The sequence below is a fragment of the Papilio machaon genome, chromosome 21 (genome assembly GCF_912999745.1).
Source record: "Papilio machaon chromosome 21, ilPapMach1.1, whole genome shotgun sequence".
In the NCBI taxonomy this organism is placed as follows: domain Eukaryota; kingdom Metazoa; phylum Arthropoda; class Insecta; order Lepidoptera; family Papilionidae; genus Papilio; species Papilio machaon.
Window position 1 is genome coordinate 4,551,397 of NC_060006.1, and position 19,714 is coordinate 4,571,110.

The 19,714-nt window shown below is 33.8% G+C and overlaps 2 protein-coding genes across 2 annotated transcripts; one reads left to right on the plus strand and one right to left on the minus strand.

Moving 5' to 3' along the window:
* The first annotated feature begins 943 nt into the window (after positions 1 to 943).
* On the plus strand, positions 944 to 12,299 carry LOC106714511 (DNA cross-link repair protein SNM1). Its single transcript, XM_045683389.1, has 10 exons — positions 944 to 2,074; positions 2,288 to 2,428; positions 2,541 to 2,652; positions 2,943 to 3,086; positions 3,330 to 3,475; positions 10,150 to 10,316; positions 10,630 to 10,750; positions 10,980 to 11,095; positions 11,423 to 11,535; positions 12,228 to 12,299. Exons 1-9 carry the CDS (start codon positions 1,321 to 1,323, stop codon positions 11,525 to 11,527), a joined length of 1,806 nt encoding a protein of 601 aa, XP_045539345.1. The 5' UTR covers positions 944 to 1,320; the 3' UTR covers positions 11,528 to 11,535; positions 12,228 to 12,299.
* A 1,795-nt stretch (positions 12,300 to 14,094) lies between these two features.
* LOC106714537 (N-acetylglucosamine-6-sulfatase) lies at positions 14,095 to 19,684 on the minus strand. Its single transcript, XM_014507603.2, has 10 exons — positions 19,449 to 19,684; positions 18,301 to 18,549; positions 18,163 to 18,222; positions 17,514 to 17,714; positions 16,665 to 16,817; positions 16,419 to 16,586; positions 15,930 to 16,131; positions 15,331 to 15,641; positions 14,672 to 14,788; positions 14,095 to 14,518 (listed from the first exon to the last, which is right to left on the minus strand). The coding sequence occupies exons 2-10, from the start codon at positions 18,412 to 18,414 to the stop codon at positions 14,345 to 14,347; spliced, it is 1,500 nt and encodes a 499-aa protein (XP_014363089.2). The 5' UTR covers positions 18,415 to 18,549; positions 19,449 to 19,684; the 3' UTR covers positions 14,095 to 14,344.
* Positions 19,685 to 19,714: the final 30 nt, after the last annotated feature.

Genomic DNA, 19,714 nt, shown 5'->3' on the forward strand with positions numbered 1-19,714 from the left:
TGATATATATTCGAAAAGTAGAATGTTTTGTATTTATATGTCTAGATTTTAATTACGAATGTGAACTGATATAGGTAGGTAAGTTATTTATAATTATAAGTTTATCTCATGGGAATGTGGAGGAACTAAACTTATAAATTGCGAAAAATTATGAATAAAAGTAGTTAGTAAATATTTTTTTTTATCCACTCAAGTGCAAAAATATTTTTTGTACTTGTACTGAATTTTTTAAACTATATGATATTAACGCAAGTTTCACTCCCTTAAAATAAATGCAATTAAAAAAAAAAATATCATTAATTGACATGGATATAAACTGACTTTTTTTACATTATAATCTATTTCAGTTAACTGTGTGCTACATATCTAATAGCCCTGTTAAAATTATTATATTTGTACAGAATATGGATGACAATATAAATAACTATGTAACATCTTTATCAAATCCGAGACAAATTTTAAAAGAATTACAATGTTCCGAGGTAAAAGATTGAATCAATTTTTAGGCATGTTATTGATCATTTAAATAAATATCTATTGGTATCAATTCTGTGTTTTAATATAAGTTTAAAGTGTATTTACTTATTAAAAAAGTTTTGCTATTATGGTTTATGTCCAAACTTTAACTTATAATACAGAATACTTGTATCCAGCGTTCTTTATCTTTGAAGAGAACTCTGGATTTAACTGCAAGAAAAAAATTAAACAAGGTATTACTACATACCCTTATTTTTTATTCTTGTTTATGTAAATGAAAACTTAGAAAAAGTCACACATAAAATATGTCACAACTCAGACTATAAGAAATTAAATTGGTACATATACAGTTTTGTTACATTATTTTCAATATTAGTAAAACTTCCCTTCCTAAAATGTATATTTAATTTAATTAATCTTTTCTTTGTTTATTCTATCTGTTCCATTAAATAGATTAACACAAGTGAACAAAAAGAAAACAAAGATGTCAGAAAAGTAATAGAACCAAAAGATATTCAATATTCAGCAATAGTTGATCTTGATAGCAAAGACAAAGTTAATAATAGTTATTTATCATGTGAATTCCACAACTTTCACTCCAATGGCTCTAGAGATGATAATTTGTCTGCAAATAGTGATAATACAATCATTTATAATAATTACAACATTGAAAAACCTGACAGTTCACTGTCCTTCAAATTTGACAACACCAAGAATATTGACATTGTCACTGTAAATACAAACATTAAGAACTTTTTTGTGTCTCATGATAATGAGGATACAAACATAATATGCACAATAATTGAGGATTCTAATGTAGATGTAGAAATTGAGTCAGAAAATATGCCTGGAAATGCAAATGTACAAAATTCAATAAATAAAGAAACTGCTGCTGTCAATTTAGAAATTAAAAGAGAAAGGGCTATGTCAAATGATTACATGCCAGAAGAACAAAAGATTCTAATTTCGAACAGGAATGCCATTGACAAACTTTCTCATGTCATTGTTCAGCCACCAAATTATAAATTTGTTAAAAGGGACGTTTCGTTTAGTGTTAAATCTAAAACAGGTGCAAAAACTGTATCAAAATTAGGTCTTAAGAATGGTAAAGTATCAGTAAGAGGTGACGGTTTGAAGCAAGCAACTATTAATGATTATTTTTGTGGAAAACTTCAAGTGCATACAAAGAAGTCTGGCAAAAAATTCATTGAAACAGTACCGTTTAATAATTCAAAATACGCTAAGGATTTAGTGTTCGATGATGTGGAGGATATGAGTAAAAATTCAGGTGTCAATGACACTTTATTGAAATACGATAAATTTAGAGCGGCGATCAAAGTTTCGAGAGAAAATGACATGCAATCGAAGGCAAGATTATGTTCACCGAAAAGAGACAGTGCATCATTTAGGCAACAGGAACTCAAGGCGTCCAGTTCTGAGGTACCGCGCAGTATATCACCGAAGCTAAGGAACGGCAGCATCAGTTCGTTCTCGCCAAGAAAGAACTTGGATTCGATACATTTCAGTCTACCTTCAAAAACAAGAAGCAACAAGACTAACACTAATCGGAATATACCATTTTACAAAATTGTTGCAGGTATTTCATATTACTCCTAATGAGTCTATCAATTTAATTAGTTTAATATATTCAAGTTTTCGTATATTTATAATTTTATAAATACACAAAGGTTTTTATAATTTGGGAATCCCTGAATCTCTAATAGCGACAGTGGCGCCCAAAAGTACGTTACAATTTTTAAATTACGTTTTGCAGCAATTAGTCAAGTAACCGATGTTGTGTTATTTTCAGGTACACATTTTGCAGTAGACGCTTTTTCTTACGGTGACATACCAAACGTTAATATTTATTTTCTCACTCATTTTCATTCGGACCATTACACAGGACTAAAAAGGACTTTTAACAAAACTTTGTATTGCTCAAAAATTACAGGCAAGTTTTTTTTTTAATAATTGGTTTTATTATAAGGTCCACGTTTTATCGATATTGGTATATTCCAACGAGCCTTTTGGGCTATTTACAATTGCAACTATTTTATTTTTAGCGGATCTTTGTGTTGCCCGATTAGGTGTGAATCCGAAACATTTACAAATATTAAATATTGATGACACGGTCAAAATTGAAGGTATTGATGTGACTGCAGTTGACGCAAATCAGTAAGTTGAATTCGTACATAAAAAAATAACTTCAAGAAATAGCTTTATATTTATTTGAAAATATGGACAAATCACGCATATCTCCCCAAAAGTTATATATTCTAGGCATTAGAAAGTGTAATATCAATCTTGAAAAATCTTGAAAGTTTGTGAAGAATCGTCTACTAAGCTAAGGCGTACCTTTCGACCACATTACACCACTTACAATAGGGATCGTGGTCTAACGCTTATTTATTCATGATAAAAAATAATAATTTACGTCTGATTTTAACTTACGGCTTCCATTTCAGTTGCCCCGGTGCTATAATGTTGGTATTCACGTTACCAAATGGGAAGAATTTACTACACACTGGCGACTTCCGAGCATCGCCCTACATGGAATCCTATCCCGTTTTTTGGAATAAAGATATGCACACCATATATTTGGACACCACGTATGAATATTTTTTTCTTGTGAAAAATACACAATACCAATCCTAGAGACGTTTAATGCTTATTTTTACAGTCCCTTAGTGTAGATTTCTTATTCAACGCAAAGTCTCCTTCTCCAAGCTCAGTTACTCGCAGTACGCAGACTTCAATTTACTTCAGACTTCAGTTTTTGAATAGTCGATCATTTTCGAAGTTTATTAACTACCCTCAAATATGTTTAGCCAGTTTTTTCTTTCGTTGCATAGATACTGTAATCCCCGATATGATTTCCCAACGCAAGACCAAAGTTTGGAGATGGCACTAAATTTACTAAGAGATAAGAAAACAAAGTTGGAGGAAGCTGGAAAGAAATTTTCGTCAGTGTTGATTGTCTGTGGGGCGTATACTATAGGTATTTATATTTAACAACTACCACACATTAGCTATACATATTTCAGTGTTTGCTTTAAATTTATCTTACAATTTCAACAAAAATAATATCTCCTATGGTAAATCTGGTCAGAGGTGTAATAATTTTATAAAAGGTAGTTTTAGTTTTCTTAGATGGCAGCACTGCTCGACCCCGCCACTCTTTTGTGACAACTTCCGGCGAATGGATTGAGAGTGGTGGGGTTGAAACAGCGTTTTGATTATTGAGTCAGGAGCTCGGCAGTCGTTGGATATCCGTCGATGTGATAAGTCGTCTAGTGGAATTGACCGTAAGAAATGTTGAAAATGGAATAAAAGTATTCACTGTGCAATGAATTGGAGTTTTTCTTAACATTTCAGAAGTGGGATATAAAAATCCAGGTATGAACGCCCTCAGAATTTTAAATACTAATTTACATTTAAAAAAAAATACTTTAAAGTACAAAGTAGCTATAACGCTTGTTAATTTTTTTATTTTTATTTTTTTTTATTCTACTTTCGATACTGCACAAATATGACACTGTCATACTGCATTTGATCACGGCTATTTTCCAAAAATACAAATTATGCATATCTTCTATCTATATATATAAAAGAAAGTCGTGTTAGTTACACTATTTATAACTCAAGAACGGCTGAATCGATTTGACTGAAAATTGGTGGGCAGGTAGCTTAGAACCAGGAAACGGACATAGGATAATTTTTACCCCGTTTTATATTTTTTATTCCGCGCGGACGGAGTCGCAGGTAAAAGCTAGTGTTACAAAGACTTTTTATTGAGATCATTGTTTACGTCATTATTAAAAATATTTATTTAATGACTTATTGATTTATAAGTATCGAATGTGATTTTAACTCGTATTTTCAATTTTCTTTATTTATATTTATGCTACCTATTTTGAATTCTTTAGAATTTTAAACGTTTTACGGGATATTTGGAAATTGAATATGGGTAATGATTTCATAGTTATACAAGCGAGATCCCCCAACAGGGAAATAAATAATAGAGGTTTCTATTATATTATGTATGAAACTTTATTTGTGTGTGAATCATTTACTTACTTTTTATTCTTTTTGTATTTATGTCTATTGAAATTACTCGCTTCGAACGATTAAACAGTGGAGAAATATCATGTTTTTGGGATACCGATTGAGCGAACAATGAATGTTCGCTGGATAATGATTGAGCGAACAATGATGTACGCTGGATAATGATTGAGCGAACAATGAATGTTCGCTGGATAATGATTGAGCGAACAATGATGTACGCTGGATATTGATTGAGCGGGCAATGATGCTCGCTGGACTGTAAGAATCGACTGAACTTAATGACTGAGTGAACAATGATGCTCGCTGGACTATAAGAAACGACTGAACTTAATGATTGAGTGAGCAATGATGCTCGCTGGACTATAAGAAACGACTGAACTTAATGATTGAGTGAGCAATGATGCTCGCTTGACTGTAAGAAATGACTGAACTTAATGATTGAGTGAGCAATGATGCTCGCTGGACCGTAGGAAACGAATGACTTTAAATTTGACTGAGACTGAACTTTGATGTAAATAAGAGAGATTGAGACATGATTCCAGGGATTTAATACATTTAGATATGACGTCAGACGATGACTAAGTTGGAGGTACGCTACCTACAACTCCACCAAGGAAGTGTAAGTACGCAAAACGGAGGAAAGTAAAGAGGAAAAGAGCTCCTTCGACGTCATCTACTTTGACGTCGTCAAGTGAGAATAAAAGTAAATGTGTGTATGTAAGGACGCTTGTTGGGATGAATGTGTATTGATGTATGATTGCGTGTGTGTGTATGTTTATGTACGTTTATAAAAGTAAAGTTCTATGTTTATATCAAGGATGAAAAGGTTCTATACAATTAAATCAATGAGTATAATATGAAATAATATCTTTTGCATTTGAAAGAGGTAAGATTGAGTATTTTGTTTTCTTTGTGTATTTTGTTATGTAGACATGGGCTTAAGAAGTATGAAAATTTTCCGGAAAACGTAGTATGAACTCTTGGCACTTCACATATATTATGTGCGGAGCGTTGAATGAAGAATAGCTCGTGATTGTATGTAATTGATGAGTGATGATGAAGGATAAGAGCCGGTATATATAGTTGCCTTACTGTAAGAACTTTACATTCCCTGTACAGGTTAGCTGTTGGATATCTGTATGGGCAGTTTGTGCTGCATTTTAGTATACCGCGTTGGGCTCTCTCGAGTGGAAAAAGATTTATTTTATTTGAACCTCCCCAAGACGAAATACAAAAACTTAGCACAGACTGACATAGGGAGTAATATAACATTTTAATGATGTCTTTTATATGCACAAACCCTGATGTTTTGAAAACTGCAGTTAATTTTCTGATTCGCTGAGTTAATTGATTACGCTAAGATATCTAATTGAGGTAACTTTTTGTATGGTCTGGCATTTACACATGATATTCGGGAACCTGTTTTGGCAGGTAGATGAGGTGTGTGCAAGTAGAAAGAGGGACTCGAAATTCTGCGGGTTCTTAATGGAAAATGTTATATGCTTTGTTTTTTCTATATTTGATGTTAATCTATTATTTCTGAACCACATTGAGATGTTGTTAAACGCTCCCTGGGCTGATGCAAAAGTCTCAGACCAGGTGTCTCCTTGGACAACTAAAACTGTATCATCAGCATAAGTGATAATGATACCGCGATCGACTGGGAGGTTGCAAAGCTCGTTTATATAAACTAGAAAGAGGGTAGGCCCTAGTATACTGTCCTACGGAACACCACAGCTAACAGTTAAGGAGTCACTTATATGAGATCTTATCTTTATGCTCTGTGTCCTATCCGAGAGGTAGTCTTTGAAAAGGTTAAGTTGAACATTTTTGATTCCTTGTTGTTAAGACCTTCTAACTTGTTTAAAAGTAGCGGTATTGGCACAGTGTCAAAGGCCTTTGCAAGATTTGGAAATAGAGCAATACTCTTCTTTCTGATAGTTTTTACGTATCGACATATTCTGTTAATGTTAGTACAGCATTTGAAGTCGACCTATTTCTTAGGAAGCCAAATGGATTTTTAGAGAACATGTTGTTGTGTTCTAGATAACTGACCAATCTATTGTTAATTATCTTTTCAAAAACCTTCGATAAATATGTTAATATGGAATTGGGCCTGTAGTTACAATCATTTTATCATCACTTTTGTGCATAGGTATTTTTTGCCATGTTTAAGAGATTTAGGAAAGACTCTTGACTGTAGGGAAAGATTAACAATGTGTGTTATGACTGGTGCAAGTAAGTAACTATTTTGGCGTAGTACAGCGGAGGGAATATTGTCCCAGCCCATGGAGCTATCGATTTTTAACGCGTTAATGGTGTTCAGAATTTCAGGTATATCGGCATCTGTTAGGATCACAGAATTTAGTGTTGTATTAGTTGGCTGTAGACTATTACTTATATCAGTGTCGGGAGCAATATTTTCTGCGAGAGCTTTACCTATATTAACAAAATAACTATTCACATCGTTGACTGCTTTTTTTTATATAGTTGGTTATTTTCTAGAAGATCTTGTGATACCTTGGGAATTGTTTTAAAATGTGTAATTTCGTTTATGATTCGCCACGTTATTTTCATATTTTTCGCTTTACTAGCTTCCCTCAGACGTTCTATTTCATAATTGGCTTTTGCTTTTCTAAGAAGGGTTTTACAGTGATTTCTATAACGTTTATATGTCTTAATAAAAATAACATTAACAGGTTGATTTCGTAATTTCATATGCATTCGATCTCTATTTTTCATGCACCTTAATAGTCCTGTCAAGATCCAGAGTTTTTTTTAGTGTCTGGTAATTGGTTTAGATATAATATCTAAAAGATAGTCTGTGGCCAAGTTACAATCAGTAGTAATAAATATTTTTGAGAGGTCTGATGCTTTGATTGTTTCAGAAACTTCTTTGTAATTAGTCTTGGTAACAGTGATAGTGAAAAAGGGTTTTGTTTGGTTAGTATCCATGACTAGGAAGGAATATGGTATCGTGGTCGGTGAGAGCATTTTGAACATTATGTTCATATCACCTGTTATTACGATGTTTTTTTTTTTATAATTCTTACATGAGATTAATAGTTCTTCTAATGATTTAAGGAATGGTATTACATTATGAAATGATTGCGATCTGTTAATGGACTTTAGGATAATACCATTTTTTTTATTTGTTATAATACAGGTAGCATCTGAAAGTTTATGTTCAAAGGAATCACAGTGTAAATAGTTTTTAGTGTATATCATTATGCCATCGTTTTGGTTTTTTTTAAAAATTCTAGACTACTAGTATTGTACCCCTTTATTTAAGGGATACATAAAGAATTGTTAAGCCAGCATTCTAATAAAATAATGGTGCCAGGACTTATTGCTATTCTGAAAAGAAGTAATAAGAAACCGTTAAAATTGCACAACACTCTTTATATTCTGTGTTAGAATCTTTAGTTTATGTGTTGGTGATTTTATTAACGAGTTGAATTCTTCAGATGTGCAGGTTTGTGCCTTAGATGGTACAATGTTGTCGATGTTATCATTAATTATTGAGATTGTGTGGTACATTATTTGTATGTCGGATATAATTAAGGGTACATTAGTACTCCTACCAAAAAAATGAATGGATATAAGTACTACGCTTAGGGCTGTTTGTTTTGTAAAACATCAGAGTGCCTTAGTATGTGTATACATAACACGACATATTAATAGAGGTTTAAATTGATAAAACGTATGTTTTGATTTTGTAAACAAAATTCGTGCTTCGTTATTAAGTAACAATAACAGTTTTCATGAAGTTGACACTATTGGAGAAATGATGTTGTATTTTTATTGTCATGAGTTTTAATAATGGTAGTTGATAGTGTGAAATTGATATTTATATCATTGTATATAAGATATTGTAGATTAGTAATATGACACGTATATTGCAACTTTTATTGTAACTTTTCATAAATTTAGTGTACATGAGTAATATATAATGTTCTCAAATGGTAGTAGTAATAGGCCGTACAGTGTGTTGATGTTTACACAGTACCAGTATTTACAAATTAAGCAACCGTAATATGGAACATTAATTTCAAGGTTAGCATACTTGTATGATAAACAAATTGGGGAACTAAGGTGAATTTTATAAGTATGCCTGGCATTGTACACTTCTATGATGCGGTGGTAGTATGTGTGATAAGAGTAAGTTGATTGTTGGCAGTTAATTGTATTATTTTGGGAGTGTTGATTTTTATGTTTTAGTAAAGTGTGTCTACATATTACATTTATAAAAAGAACAAGCAAGATAACATTATGGACGGTATATGTTATACAAATGTGTTTAAATATTGTACTACGTAGAATATTTTATTTTGTGTCCGTAATGAATGTAGTTGACCTTCGTTTTTAATGACAATGCCCCTTCTGTTTTTCGTAAAAGTATTTTACCATTTTTAACCCAGCTGTGAGCGTATTTTTCTGCCTTTGCTAATTCTCTGGCGAGAAAATGTACTCTTCTAATTTTTGTTAATCTCTTTTAATCTTTATAACATGTAAACTGGAATGACTTCTCCGACGAAAGGAAGTTGCTTGGAGTTTAGTTCGTCAGTTCTGTTTTTTCTGTGCTTTTGACAGACGCTAGCACATCCATTTCAGTCCAAGTATTGGTAAATTCGACAACGACTGTAGACGTTGTGGAGTCGGCTCATTCTTCTCAATTTGAACATCCAAAGTATTAGTTAGGCGCTCAAAAGTTTGTAGGAGATTGGATTTGGATTCTGCTTGTTTACCAGGGACGTTTCTTATTTCAACGGCTGTTTTTAGAGGAAAACGTTCCAAAGTGTCTAATCGCTCTTCAAGTAGCGATGTCTATTTTTCCAGATCGCCTCCTCAGCTATAACGTAGATAACTTACCTTCAATGTTTTTTTAATTGGTCCGTTAGGAAGTCTATACTTTTATCAAGCTCTTGGTTAGATTGATCGACTTGCGATTTTAAATCTTTCATAAGAGCTTCTACTTGAGTCTCTAATAATCATTACGTAGGTTGACTACTTTTATGAGGAAAATAGATACTTTTATACCGTTTTATAATATTGTATTATAGTTATATTCTTAAATTAAATTAAGATTTTATTATATTGGCTTCAAAATTATAATAAGTAACTTAAGTTAGTAAGTAATTAATTGGCAGAGTTCCTGATGTTTTAGTGTGCCAGGAGGCTACACATTTCGTAGGATGGCCGAATGTAATAATTTTATAAAAGGTAGTTTTAGTTTTCTTAGATGGCAGCACTGCTCGACCCCGCCACTCTTTTGTGACAACTTCCGGCGAATGGATTGAGAGTGGTGGGGTTGAAACAGCGTTTTGATTATTGAGTCAGGAGCTCGGCAGTCGTTGGATATCCGTCGATGTGATAAGTCGTCTAGTGGAATTGACCGTAAGAAATGTTGAAAATGGAATAAAAGTATTCACTGTGCAATGAATTGGAGTTTTTCTTAACAGAGGGAGCCTCAATCATCAATTTTGATGTTATAAGCAAAATAATATCGTATACTGATAATGCTTATCGTTTAAAACTCACCTAGTAGCGTCTCCGTATCGCTCTTTCATTCGTTCGTCGCATATCGCATATCTCTGTACTTTGTAGGCAAGGAGAAATTCTTCCTGGGCATAGCGCGGCGCGTGGGCTGCATGGTGTGGGCTTGCCCGGAGAAGGATCGCGTGCTTCAGGTGGTGGAGGGGCAGAGCTTCGGCCGCAGCGCCCCCCACACCTGCCAGCTGCACGTCGTGCCCATGCGCGAGCTCACACACGAGGTCATACATACAACGATGACTGGCAATTATGTTATCCATCATGGACGTCGCCGGAGGGAGCGATTAGAGTAGCTGCCCCTTCCCCCACACACTAAAGAATCTAATACTAAGATATTTAAAATTACTATATGTCCACATGGATAACTCAAAAACTACTTGTCAGTTTCTTTTATCCCCTAGCTAAAAAGTATTACCTTTGAAGTTTTTTTTTCCTACCTACCTACCCATCCATGGATATGACGTCTTATTAAATATAATAGTTACGATCTCGTATGAAACAATACAGAGTTTTTCATAACGGTTTTGTATGTAGAAGCTGCGAGCGCACCTGGACAGCTTGCAGGGTGCGTTCAGTGAGGTAGTGGCGTTCAAGCCCAGCGGCTGGGAGAACGACAAGGCCACTGCCGTCACCAGGGACTCTGTCACTATACATGGTAACGCAATACCGGATTCCAATAAAACTCTAATCAATAGACAAACTACAATTTACGTTAAAATTTGTAAGAAGTTGTTAATTTGTTTCTAAGTATCATAACTTTCCATAAAATCACATGATTTTTACCAAGATTTAGCTGTTTCAGCTTTCGATATTTCGGTACAATTGTATATGTTTGATTTTAAGCATATTATCTGATAATTAACTCTTCAGTATACTGTTTGTAGGCATCCCTTACAGTGAACACTCGAGTTTCTCGGAGCTGATTCGTTTTGTCAAGTTCCTGAAGCCGAAGCAAGTTGTGCCCACGGTCGATATATCGGGAGGTGTTAAAACTGTACAGGTACATTTTACAAATACAAGGACATTAATATTTCTTTCTTTGTGTTCTGCCAGACTATGTTCTACATCTGTGCCAAATTTCAACGAGATCCGTTAAGCCGTTGCAGAGATACCTTCAAACAAACATCCATCCATTTAAACTATCACATTTCTAATATTAGTAAGATAGCAAACCGTAAGGTAATTTCCATAGTAGTAATAGAAATCTATTTTTCCAATATTAACGCAATAACTTAAATTATCGCATATTTTCTACCCTTATATATTTTTTTTAATGGAAACAACAATAATCTTATTAATATGAATGAGACTATGTAATATGTTGCAGCAATTCTTCCCGTGTCCGCTGGTGTACAAGGAGGACCTGAAGTGCCAGAGTCGGCTGACGGACTACTTCGGCGTGCAGAGTCGCCAGCGCGTCCACCCCGTCTAGACATACAGGTGAGTGCGTTTACACTGCAGAAACATACACAAACACATCTACATATATCTTTTTTTCACCATGCCTTCAACTGACATCTATGTGTCTATGGTGTCTGAGATTTGCCTAGCCTTGTTTACGAATAGCCTTATCCTAGTTCGGTGATTAAAGGAGGAAGACTTAAAATACTAGCTGTCGCCTGCGACTCTATCAGCGCGGAATTAAAAAAAAAACACCATATAAGTAGCCTATGTGTTCTTCCAGACTATGTTCTATATCCATACCAAATTTCATCCAGATCCGTTGAGACGTTCTGGTGATACCTTCAAACATACATCCATCTAAACATGGAACTAAACTGATACCTAAATGTTAAATGACACTATCTACAATTCATCAGTGAAAATCATACCTCAAACGGTTGAGATTAACATACACAAACACACAGACAAATTGACAAGATTTTAATAATTTAAGTTCTGTGATGATGTAATGGCGAGGGAGGTGGTCTTGGGAAAGAAAATAAAATAAAATGGTCGTTTCGTCATTTTAGGGCCTCGGGAGAGATAATTTGCCGATTTTAAATTCAATTCTTGCTACGTTAATGTCTAAATATTAGTACAAAAACCTTGTCTATTTTATTTGGACAGTTTGATATGATTTAATTCAAAGTTTTTTTTTCTATAACAGTTGATATTAATTCGGTGGACAGATACAAAAATAATTTGGATACAAGGTAACCCCGACGGTGGTTGAAATGGGCAACAAGTGTATGCTGTCCAGTCAATGGTAAGTTTTACTTTATTGTTAAATTATATCTAAAGAACTGAACTAGATAGAAAAATAGAGGTCTCCAGGCCTTTTGGGGGTAAGTGCTAGAGAATCCCAAAAATATAAAATAGTTACCCCCACCATATAGACTTAGCCTAGATGTTCGGCTGGTGATGTCCATACAGGAAAAAGGAATAAAAATAAGGTTTAGCATAACGCTAACACATTTAAGAGGTGAACAGAAGAGACCAACCGAGATGTGTAAACAATATATGATTTATTTTTCAATTGTTCCAGGATACAAACATTGTAAGATGACATCTTTTTTCGTCTGTGATGACATTTTGATAATTTATTTATTTTAATTAATTAATGAAATGTTTGTTTTTAAAATGCTATAAAATTATTTGATAACCTGCAGAGTTTTTGTTTATCTAACAAGTGTATTTATATAACAATGGTAGACGCCAGCAACAACAACAGTTGCACGAATTGGCCTCGCTCAGTGATATAGCACGACCACACAGAAGACAGACGTTAAGTGGAAGTAATTCCACGTACAGTCTGATGAGTGTAGTGCCGGAGGACTAATCTTAGTCCTCTTTCCCTTCACAATCTTTTCTTATTAGTAAAGGATGGGAAGGGGAAGTGGATTTGACAAGGAGGGGACGCATAGGAAGGGGAAATATCCTCTTTCTGTGCGTAGATTCTCTGTTGATTAAAGGTAGGCAACGCGTCTGCATTTGCGGATGTCTATGGGCAACGGTCGCCTCGCTATTTCGGCGTTTGCTCGTTTGCCAACTTTTCATATAAAAAAAAATCATCGTTAAATATTAATAATTTTCGGTTTTATATATTATCTGTTTTCAATTTGAAAGAAAAAAATAATTTCAACGAACTATTATTTATTATTATATTTCTGTTTACATCCTTCAATGCGCGATCAAACTTAAAATATCGTAAGTTTCCACTGAGATAAGACAATAATGTTTTTATATATGTTAAGGCAGTAGAAACTTAGGATTATACAAACAGCAATTAATTTACATTAACACGAAATTTTATCACGCACAAAGTTACTTTTCTAATTGTGGGTTTGAGATTAAAATCTGTATATAAAACATATCATGAAAGTGTTTAACAGTTAATTAATAAATGAATTACTATGTATTGAAGATGTACCTAAAAAGCTTTGGATGTACAAATTAAATGTAATGTACTAAATTTTACAACTAAAATGTTATATAGCAAATAACAATGGAATGAACATAATATTAAACACATTTAAAGAAAAGTTCATCTTAAAAGTAAGCCTGAATATAAAAACAACATAACAAAGCGATTAAAAAAAAATCACGTTAATTTTGCCAACCCTAAATCTAGCTTTTAAAGTCTATTTTGTGACAACTCTATAATAAGTGATGTTTTCTGGAACAGCTGATAAAATAAATCTCATTTTGTCAACCCTAAACACACAGCTATCAAGAGTCCATTTTATGACAAACTTACTACAGACCGTATTTTATAACTACCCTCTATAGCCAATTGAATTTCTTGCTATCTCTGTTTTATTCTAAGAGTAAGAGAGAGATGACAATAATGTCGATGTAAAACAATTTACAGTTAAGTCAATATTTTTGTGACTACCCTCTTTAAGAAGTTGTCTACAATTTATACTCTAGGGTTGTCAAAACACGACAAGTAAGCGTTTTGTGACTAACCTCTTTAAGAAGTTGTCTACAATTTATACTCTAGGGTTGTCAAAACACAAGTAAGCGTTTTGTGACTACCCTCTTTTGGTAGTTGTCTACATATTACACTCTAGGGTTGTCAAAACACGACAAGTAAGCGTTTTGTGACTACCCTCTTTAAGAAGTTGTCTACAATTTACACATTAGGGTTGTCAAAACACGAAAATTAAGCGTTTTGTGACTACCCTCTTTAAGAAGTTGTCTACAATTTTCACATTAGGGTTGTCAAAACACGACAAGTAAGCGTTTTGTGACTACCCTCTTTTGGAAGTTGTCTACAATTTACACTCTAGGGTTGTCAAAAATATTAAAATACGATACGGGGAGTTTCTAGCGGATGGTCGCAGTGATCGCTGCCCCTACAGGCCAGCATCCGGGCTAACGTCAGCTTGTACCAGTGCCGCACAGAGGGCAACACTTGTTGCACTATATTCGTCAACTCGTACGGATCCGTGAACAGATCGTACATCTCTGTAAAACTCTGAAAAAAAATTTAGATTGAACGCACATCTTCGCGGGGTCACTGCTGCGCCCCCAGATTATAGTTTTTAATTAATTATTTTAATTCAACTGCGGAAGAATCTAGTCATGGCGATATATTCTTTTATTTCTTAACTTGTGTTAAAAAACTGACCTGATTATCTGCAAACAGACAGTACTTCATGTTGATCCTCTTAGCGATGTGTCGAAGACAACCGAACGTATTGTTCCTCGCGTCCTGGCATTTGCAAGCGTATTCTGGATAACATTGCTGGAAATAAAAACATTGGTATATAACGGGATTCGAACCCAGGACCTGTAGATTGCCAGTCAAGTGCTTAACCCCTGAGTCATCGACGCTCGGTGACATATAGACTAAAATATAGGTGAAATATAGATTTAAAATGAGACCTTTAGTGACCAATTAACAAATCTAAGTGCGGAGTAAGAATCTGATCCAAATAATGACAAACTATTTTAACATATAGCCCAAATTGCTGGATCTAAATACTTGAAACTAAGCCTAAATTCATCCTTTAAAAGATCTAATGTAGGTGATGAAAGTGTGTGAAAATTATCATAAACGGTTTAAAATAGGGAAATTTAACATTTTAAACAATACACAGGGGACGTCCCTGGGAATAGCTAGTATTTAATATTATCTGTATGGATGGATGGATGGATGTTAGAAGGTATCTAGAGTACGGCTGCATGGATCTTGCTCAAATTTAGTAAGTTTTTTTTTTAATTCTGCGAAGACAGAGCCGAGGGCAACAGCTAGTCTTTTATAAATATCTTTCTGAAAGTACTTACAGCAAGATTATCCTTATCATAGCTCCAAGGACAATCAGGATCTACTGTACCATCTTTTGCTTCCCCATAATACTCCACTAGCATCGTTCTTTCTGTTTTCGTCTTATTTCCAATCAGCTCTATAGGTCTTCCGTCCATTATTCTAGATGGTTGTAGACCAGCTAAGGATATTATAGTTGGTGCCAAATCTATGTTGATGACGGGCAGATCACTTGTGGTATTCTCTTCGATACCTGGACCTTTTATAATCAATGGTACTTTTATATCGGACTCGTAGGGCTGTCTTTTGTCGTACATTTGAGAGTATTGTCCTGTGAAAATAATGCTGGTGAATAAAAATACTTTTTTACTTGGACAAAGAAGGTTACATATGAATCTAGAAAATCCAATTTATAATGAATTTTTTTTTACTGAGAATTTTTCTGTTATTATTTTGTTTAGGACGAGAAAACGTAAGTGTTACTATAATTTTTAAATACATTGCTTAATTTTGAATTTATTTTTCGTAATAAAAAAAAATTGTTACAAAAATATGTATCTATGGATTTTCTACTGTGATATTTATAAGCTAGTTATTACATTTATTATGTTATCCATACCCATGTGATATCCATTATCCGAGGTGTATATGACGTAGGTGTGCTCGAGCAGGGAGTTGGTGTCGAGGGCCTCGATGACGTCAGAGACGAGCTCATCGACACTGAGCAGGGCCTCCCAGCGAGAGCGGTACACTCGGTCCAGCTCCGACAACATGTTGTCCGGCAGTGGGGACGGCGGCATTGACAGCAACCAATGTCGGTCCTATTGAAGAAAGTATGGTCGTATTTCTAATACCGGACGATCATAAGAAATATTAGGCTAGTTTATATATTTCAGTAATATTAAGAAATTGCTTTTTTACTTTCCGGGAGATGAATTTTCTGTAATCAAAAAAGTTTTTTTATATGTAAGATAAGGGAGAAAACTAGCAGCGGGAACAATTAAGTTACATGGCTATTGGAAATATTAATAAAAATATATTTTGCCATAAAAAAAACTTTAGGAAAGGAGGTTAATCGAAGATCTAAGGCATTGCACAAATACTTTACCTTGACGGCTATGTTAAAGTTAGGCGCGCGATGTGCGGTGACATTGGCGAAGACGCCCTTGTGTCTGGGCGCGGGGGTGAAGGGCTGGTGAGGCGCGGGCGGAGCTAGCACCATCAGGAACGGCTCCGATCCCGTCTGGTTCTCGATGTAGCTGATACTCAGATCTCTCTGTTAAAGCAATTATTAAGAACCCATATTAGCTGGTTTCATCTGCCTCTTAGAGACTTACATAGCTTTGATACTTACAATAATATCAGTTAGGTAGAGATCTGTGGAGTGTGTGGGTACACCATTATTAGATATAGTGTAGTTGTAATACACTGAGTTTCCAACAAGACCGTGCCACTCTGACCATCCGGGTGGGATTTGTTCGGGCCCGCCCGCCGCCTTTACCCCGTACTATGAAGAAACAAATGGTTAAAAAAAATTATAACACTGTGGATATGAATAGATTGATATCTCTCTCATAAACCTTTTAGACGTTTAGTAGATTAAAATGGAAGGGACATGAAAAATATTATAATCTTGTTAATTGGGCAATAATAGTTAACTTGAAGCCAATTTTAAAGTCTTAAAAACGTTTCTCAGTTTTCCCGCAATACTGTTCTGATCTAGCACACCTACTTTCTCAATACAATGATTATTTCCCCTTCCTTATCAATAAATAAGTACAGTCGAATTCAATAGAAATGAGAAATTATATTTAGACATAATGGCTGATATGTCATTTATTGTCTATGGATTTATTTTGGAATAGTGTTTGATTATACAAATATGTATGTATGTTCTTAATAAGTCTATGATTAAAACCTTATAAAGGTAGATAAGATAATCTTACTTATACTATAAAAGTGAATGTTTGGATGAACGGATGTTTGTTAGAAGGTATCTACAGAACTGTTAAAGAGATCTCACTGAAATCAGGCGGAGTCTGGAACAAGACATAGGCTAGTAATTAAGTTTTTTTTTTAATTTAGCACAGACGGAGTAGCGGGCGACAGCTAGTTGTTTATAATTTCTCATTTCCTTTGAACTAAGGGTAAGGCTAGGGTACATATTAGATTTTCGCAAATATTATGAGAATAATAACCTTACCTCATTCAAGTACTTTCCAGCATAAAAAGTCTTGTACCCTGCATCACTAAGCGTGGTAGCGAACGTTCTAGACTCAATGTTCTTCCAGATACGGCCGTAGCAGCCTCCGCTGAGGCTATTGTTGACTGTGAGATGGTTGTGTACATACAAGCCTGTTAGAAAGCTCGCTCGGCTCGGGCAGCAGATCGGCGATGTTACGTACTGAGATTTATTATATTACATATTACCAAATGCTAAAAAATCTTTGAAATGGTTATGGTCAATCAACTCTTTTCATCAAATGAGACAATTTTTTGTTGTTTTTACTGTTATTCGCAGAATAGAATTTAATGTAAATCACATAATTAAATTTGGAGCATTTTAATGTGCCGTCTTTGTATTTAAATTTATTACTATTGATTCATAATTTATTCAATTAAAACAAAAAATTTGTTTAATTATTTAAAAATGTACATGCATAAAGCTATTTTATAAAAAAATTAAATAATTCCTAGATTTTGAATCATGCTCAGCTTTCGACCAATAAGTGAACATTAGTTACAAAAACTTCAACTAAAAATAATTGTATTGATAAAGATTATCAGTATAATGAATTGTAGATTAATAATGTCGCCTTGAACTTACTGACAATTCTACAAGTTTAACTTACGGCATTTTTAAACGTGACGCCTTTATCACCGATGAACTGTTGTACATTCTTCATCGGATTCTGAAAAGATATAAATAAAACAACAATATTTCTTTGAACACAATTTTATTTTCTTAATAAATATCTAAATCTACTAACCATTCCGCCCAGAGTTGAATCCTGATCATCGGTAAGGATGATTAAAAAATTAGGTCTTATTGCATCTTTGCAAACTACACTTGAAATAACTAACATAAACAGATATTTAATCATTTTTATATTTTCTTAATTAATTATAAATAAAAGAAATAAATTTATTGTGGCACTGCAGGCATCACTTCTAAGCCTGTACACTCGCTTGCAATCACAACACCCACTGTGAAGAAACCTACACTCTTCACAACTGACCTGAAAGATAAGAATTATATAAATAAATAAAAAAAATCGCATATCAGTTCCAAGTGTTTTCATTTCGTTAAAGTGTGATAAAACTTTACCACTAATACACACAAGCACAATTCACTGACTATTAACTTAATCAAACCATACAGAAAGACTGAAATTAAACCAGTAATATTTCTGTCTGTTTGTATGGAGATTGAGACAGAAGGGAAATAATTTAATGATATGTTAAGAATATTGTATGCATATATTTTTCAACAACATGAAGCATAATAAATGTTTAATTTCACACTATTGTGTTTTTAACAATGGAAGTGAGATAATGTTCAGAACCATACTGAGGTACAATATAATGCAGTCATATTTCTGTAACTAAAGATATGACTTATAGTTTTTTTTTTCTACACAAGAAGCATGAAATAAAACATTAGTAAAATTTTTTTTATTCATTGAAATAAATCAGAAGTAACATTACAAAATGTAACTATTTTTATCTTTTGTTTATTTATAACTGAACTTGGACACAAGCAATGAAAATATAGACATAATAACAGAGAAAATTTTGTCGATCACAATAGTTATTTGATACTACAACACATGTGTGATTAAATATGAGATACTCTTACTTCAACTAAAGTAGAACATACATTAAAAACAAATCATTTGTCACAACCAATAAACTTAAAGCAAATTTATCTTGCATTACCGCCGCATCTGCTATTGAGGCATAATTGCGAAGTAATTTGCATTGTTAGTTGGTTGACAATCAATGTTTGAATTATATAAATAACATTTTATGGAAATAATACTTTATTCTTTCGTGCACATGTAAGATTTAGAAATTAATTCATCTATTTATATTGTTTTTCGAATAATCACATTTCTAATAGGTTATAATAACTCACCATTTGAAAGGGTCATAATAAAAGTCTTTCAAGAAGGCAACAACACCAGTTTTGCCCATTATTTGTACTGGAATAATATATTTAATGGGAAATAAATAACAGTTCTTGAGTTTTATGCAATAAGAAACGAAAACGAAACAATACAAGGCCAGCCAAGATAAACTGGAAAAATCGAATAAATGTGTTCGAGAATTTGAGATTTGAGTTGAGTTTGACACTTGACAGCAGATAGAAGACAGCCACAGAGCGTACTGTATCTATGTTGT

Bases quoted from the DNA above. Each gene is read 5' to 3' on its own strand.
- LOC106714511 (XM_045683389.1), top strand. From the start codon at position 1,321: ATGCCTGGAAATGCAAATGTACAAAATTCAATAAATAAAGAAACTGCT. The intron at 2,075-2,287 runs GTATTTCATATT...TGTTATTTTCAG, and splicing joins ATTTTACAAAATTGTTGCAG to GTACACATTTTGCAGTAGAC. The intron at 2,653-2,942 runs GTAAGTTGAATT...CTTCCATTTCAG, and splicing joins ACTGCAGTTGACGCAAATCA to TTGCCCCGGTGCTATAATGT.
- LOC106714537 (XM_014507603.2), bottom strand. From the start codon at position 18,414: ATGATTAAATATCTGTTTATGTTAGTTATTTCAAGTGTAGTTTGCAAA. The intron at 18,223-18,300 runs GTTAGTAGATTT...ATATCTTTTCAG, and splicing joins ATTCAACTCTGGGCGGAATG to AATCCGATGAAGAATGTACA. The intron at 16,818-17,513 runs GTAAGGTTATTA...GTTTCTTCATAG, and splicing joins CTGGAAAGTACTTGAATGAG to TACGGGGTAAAGGCGGCGGG.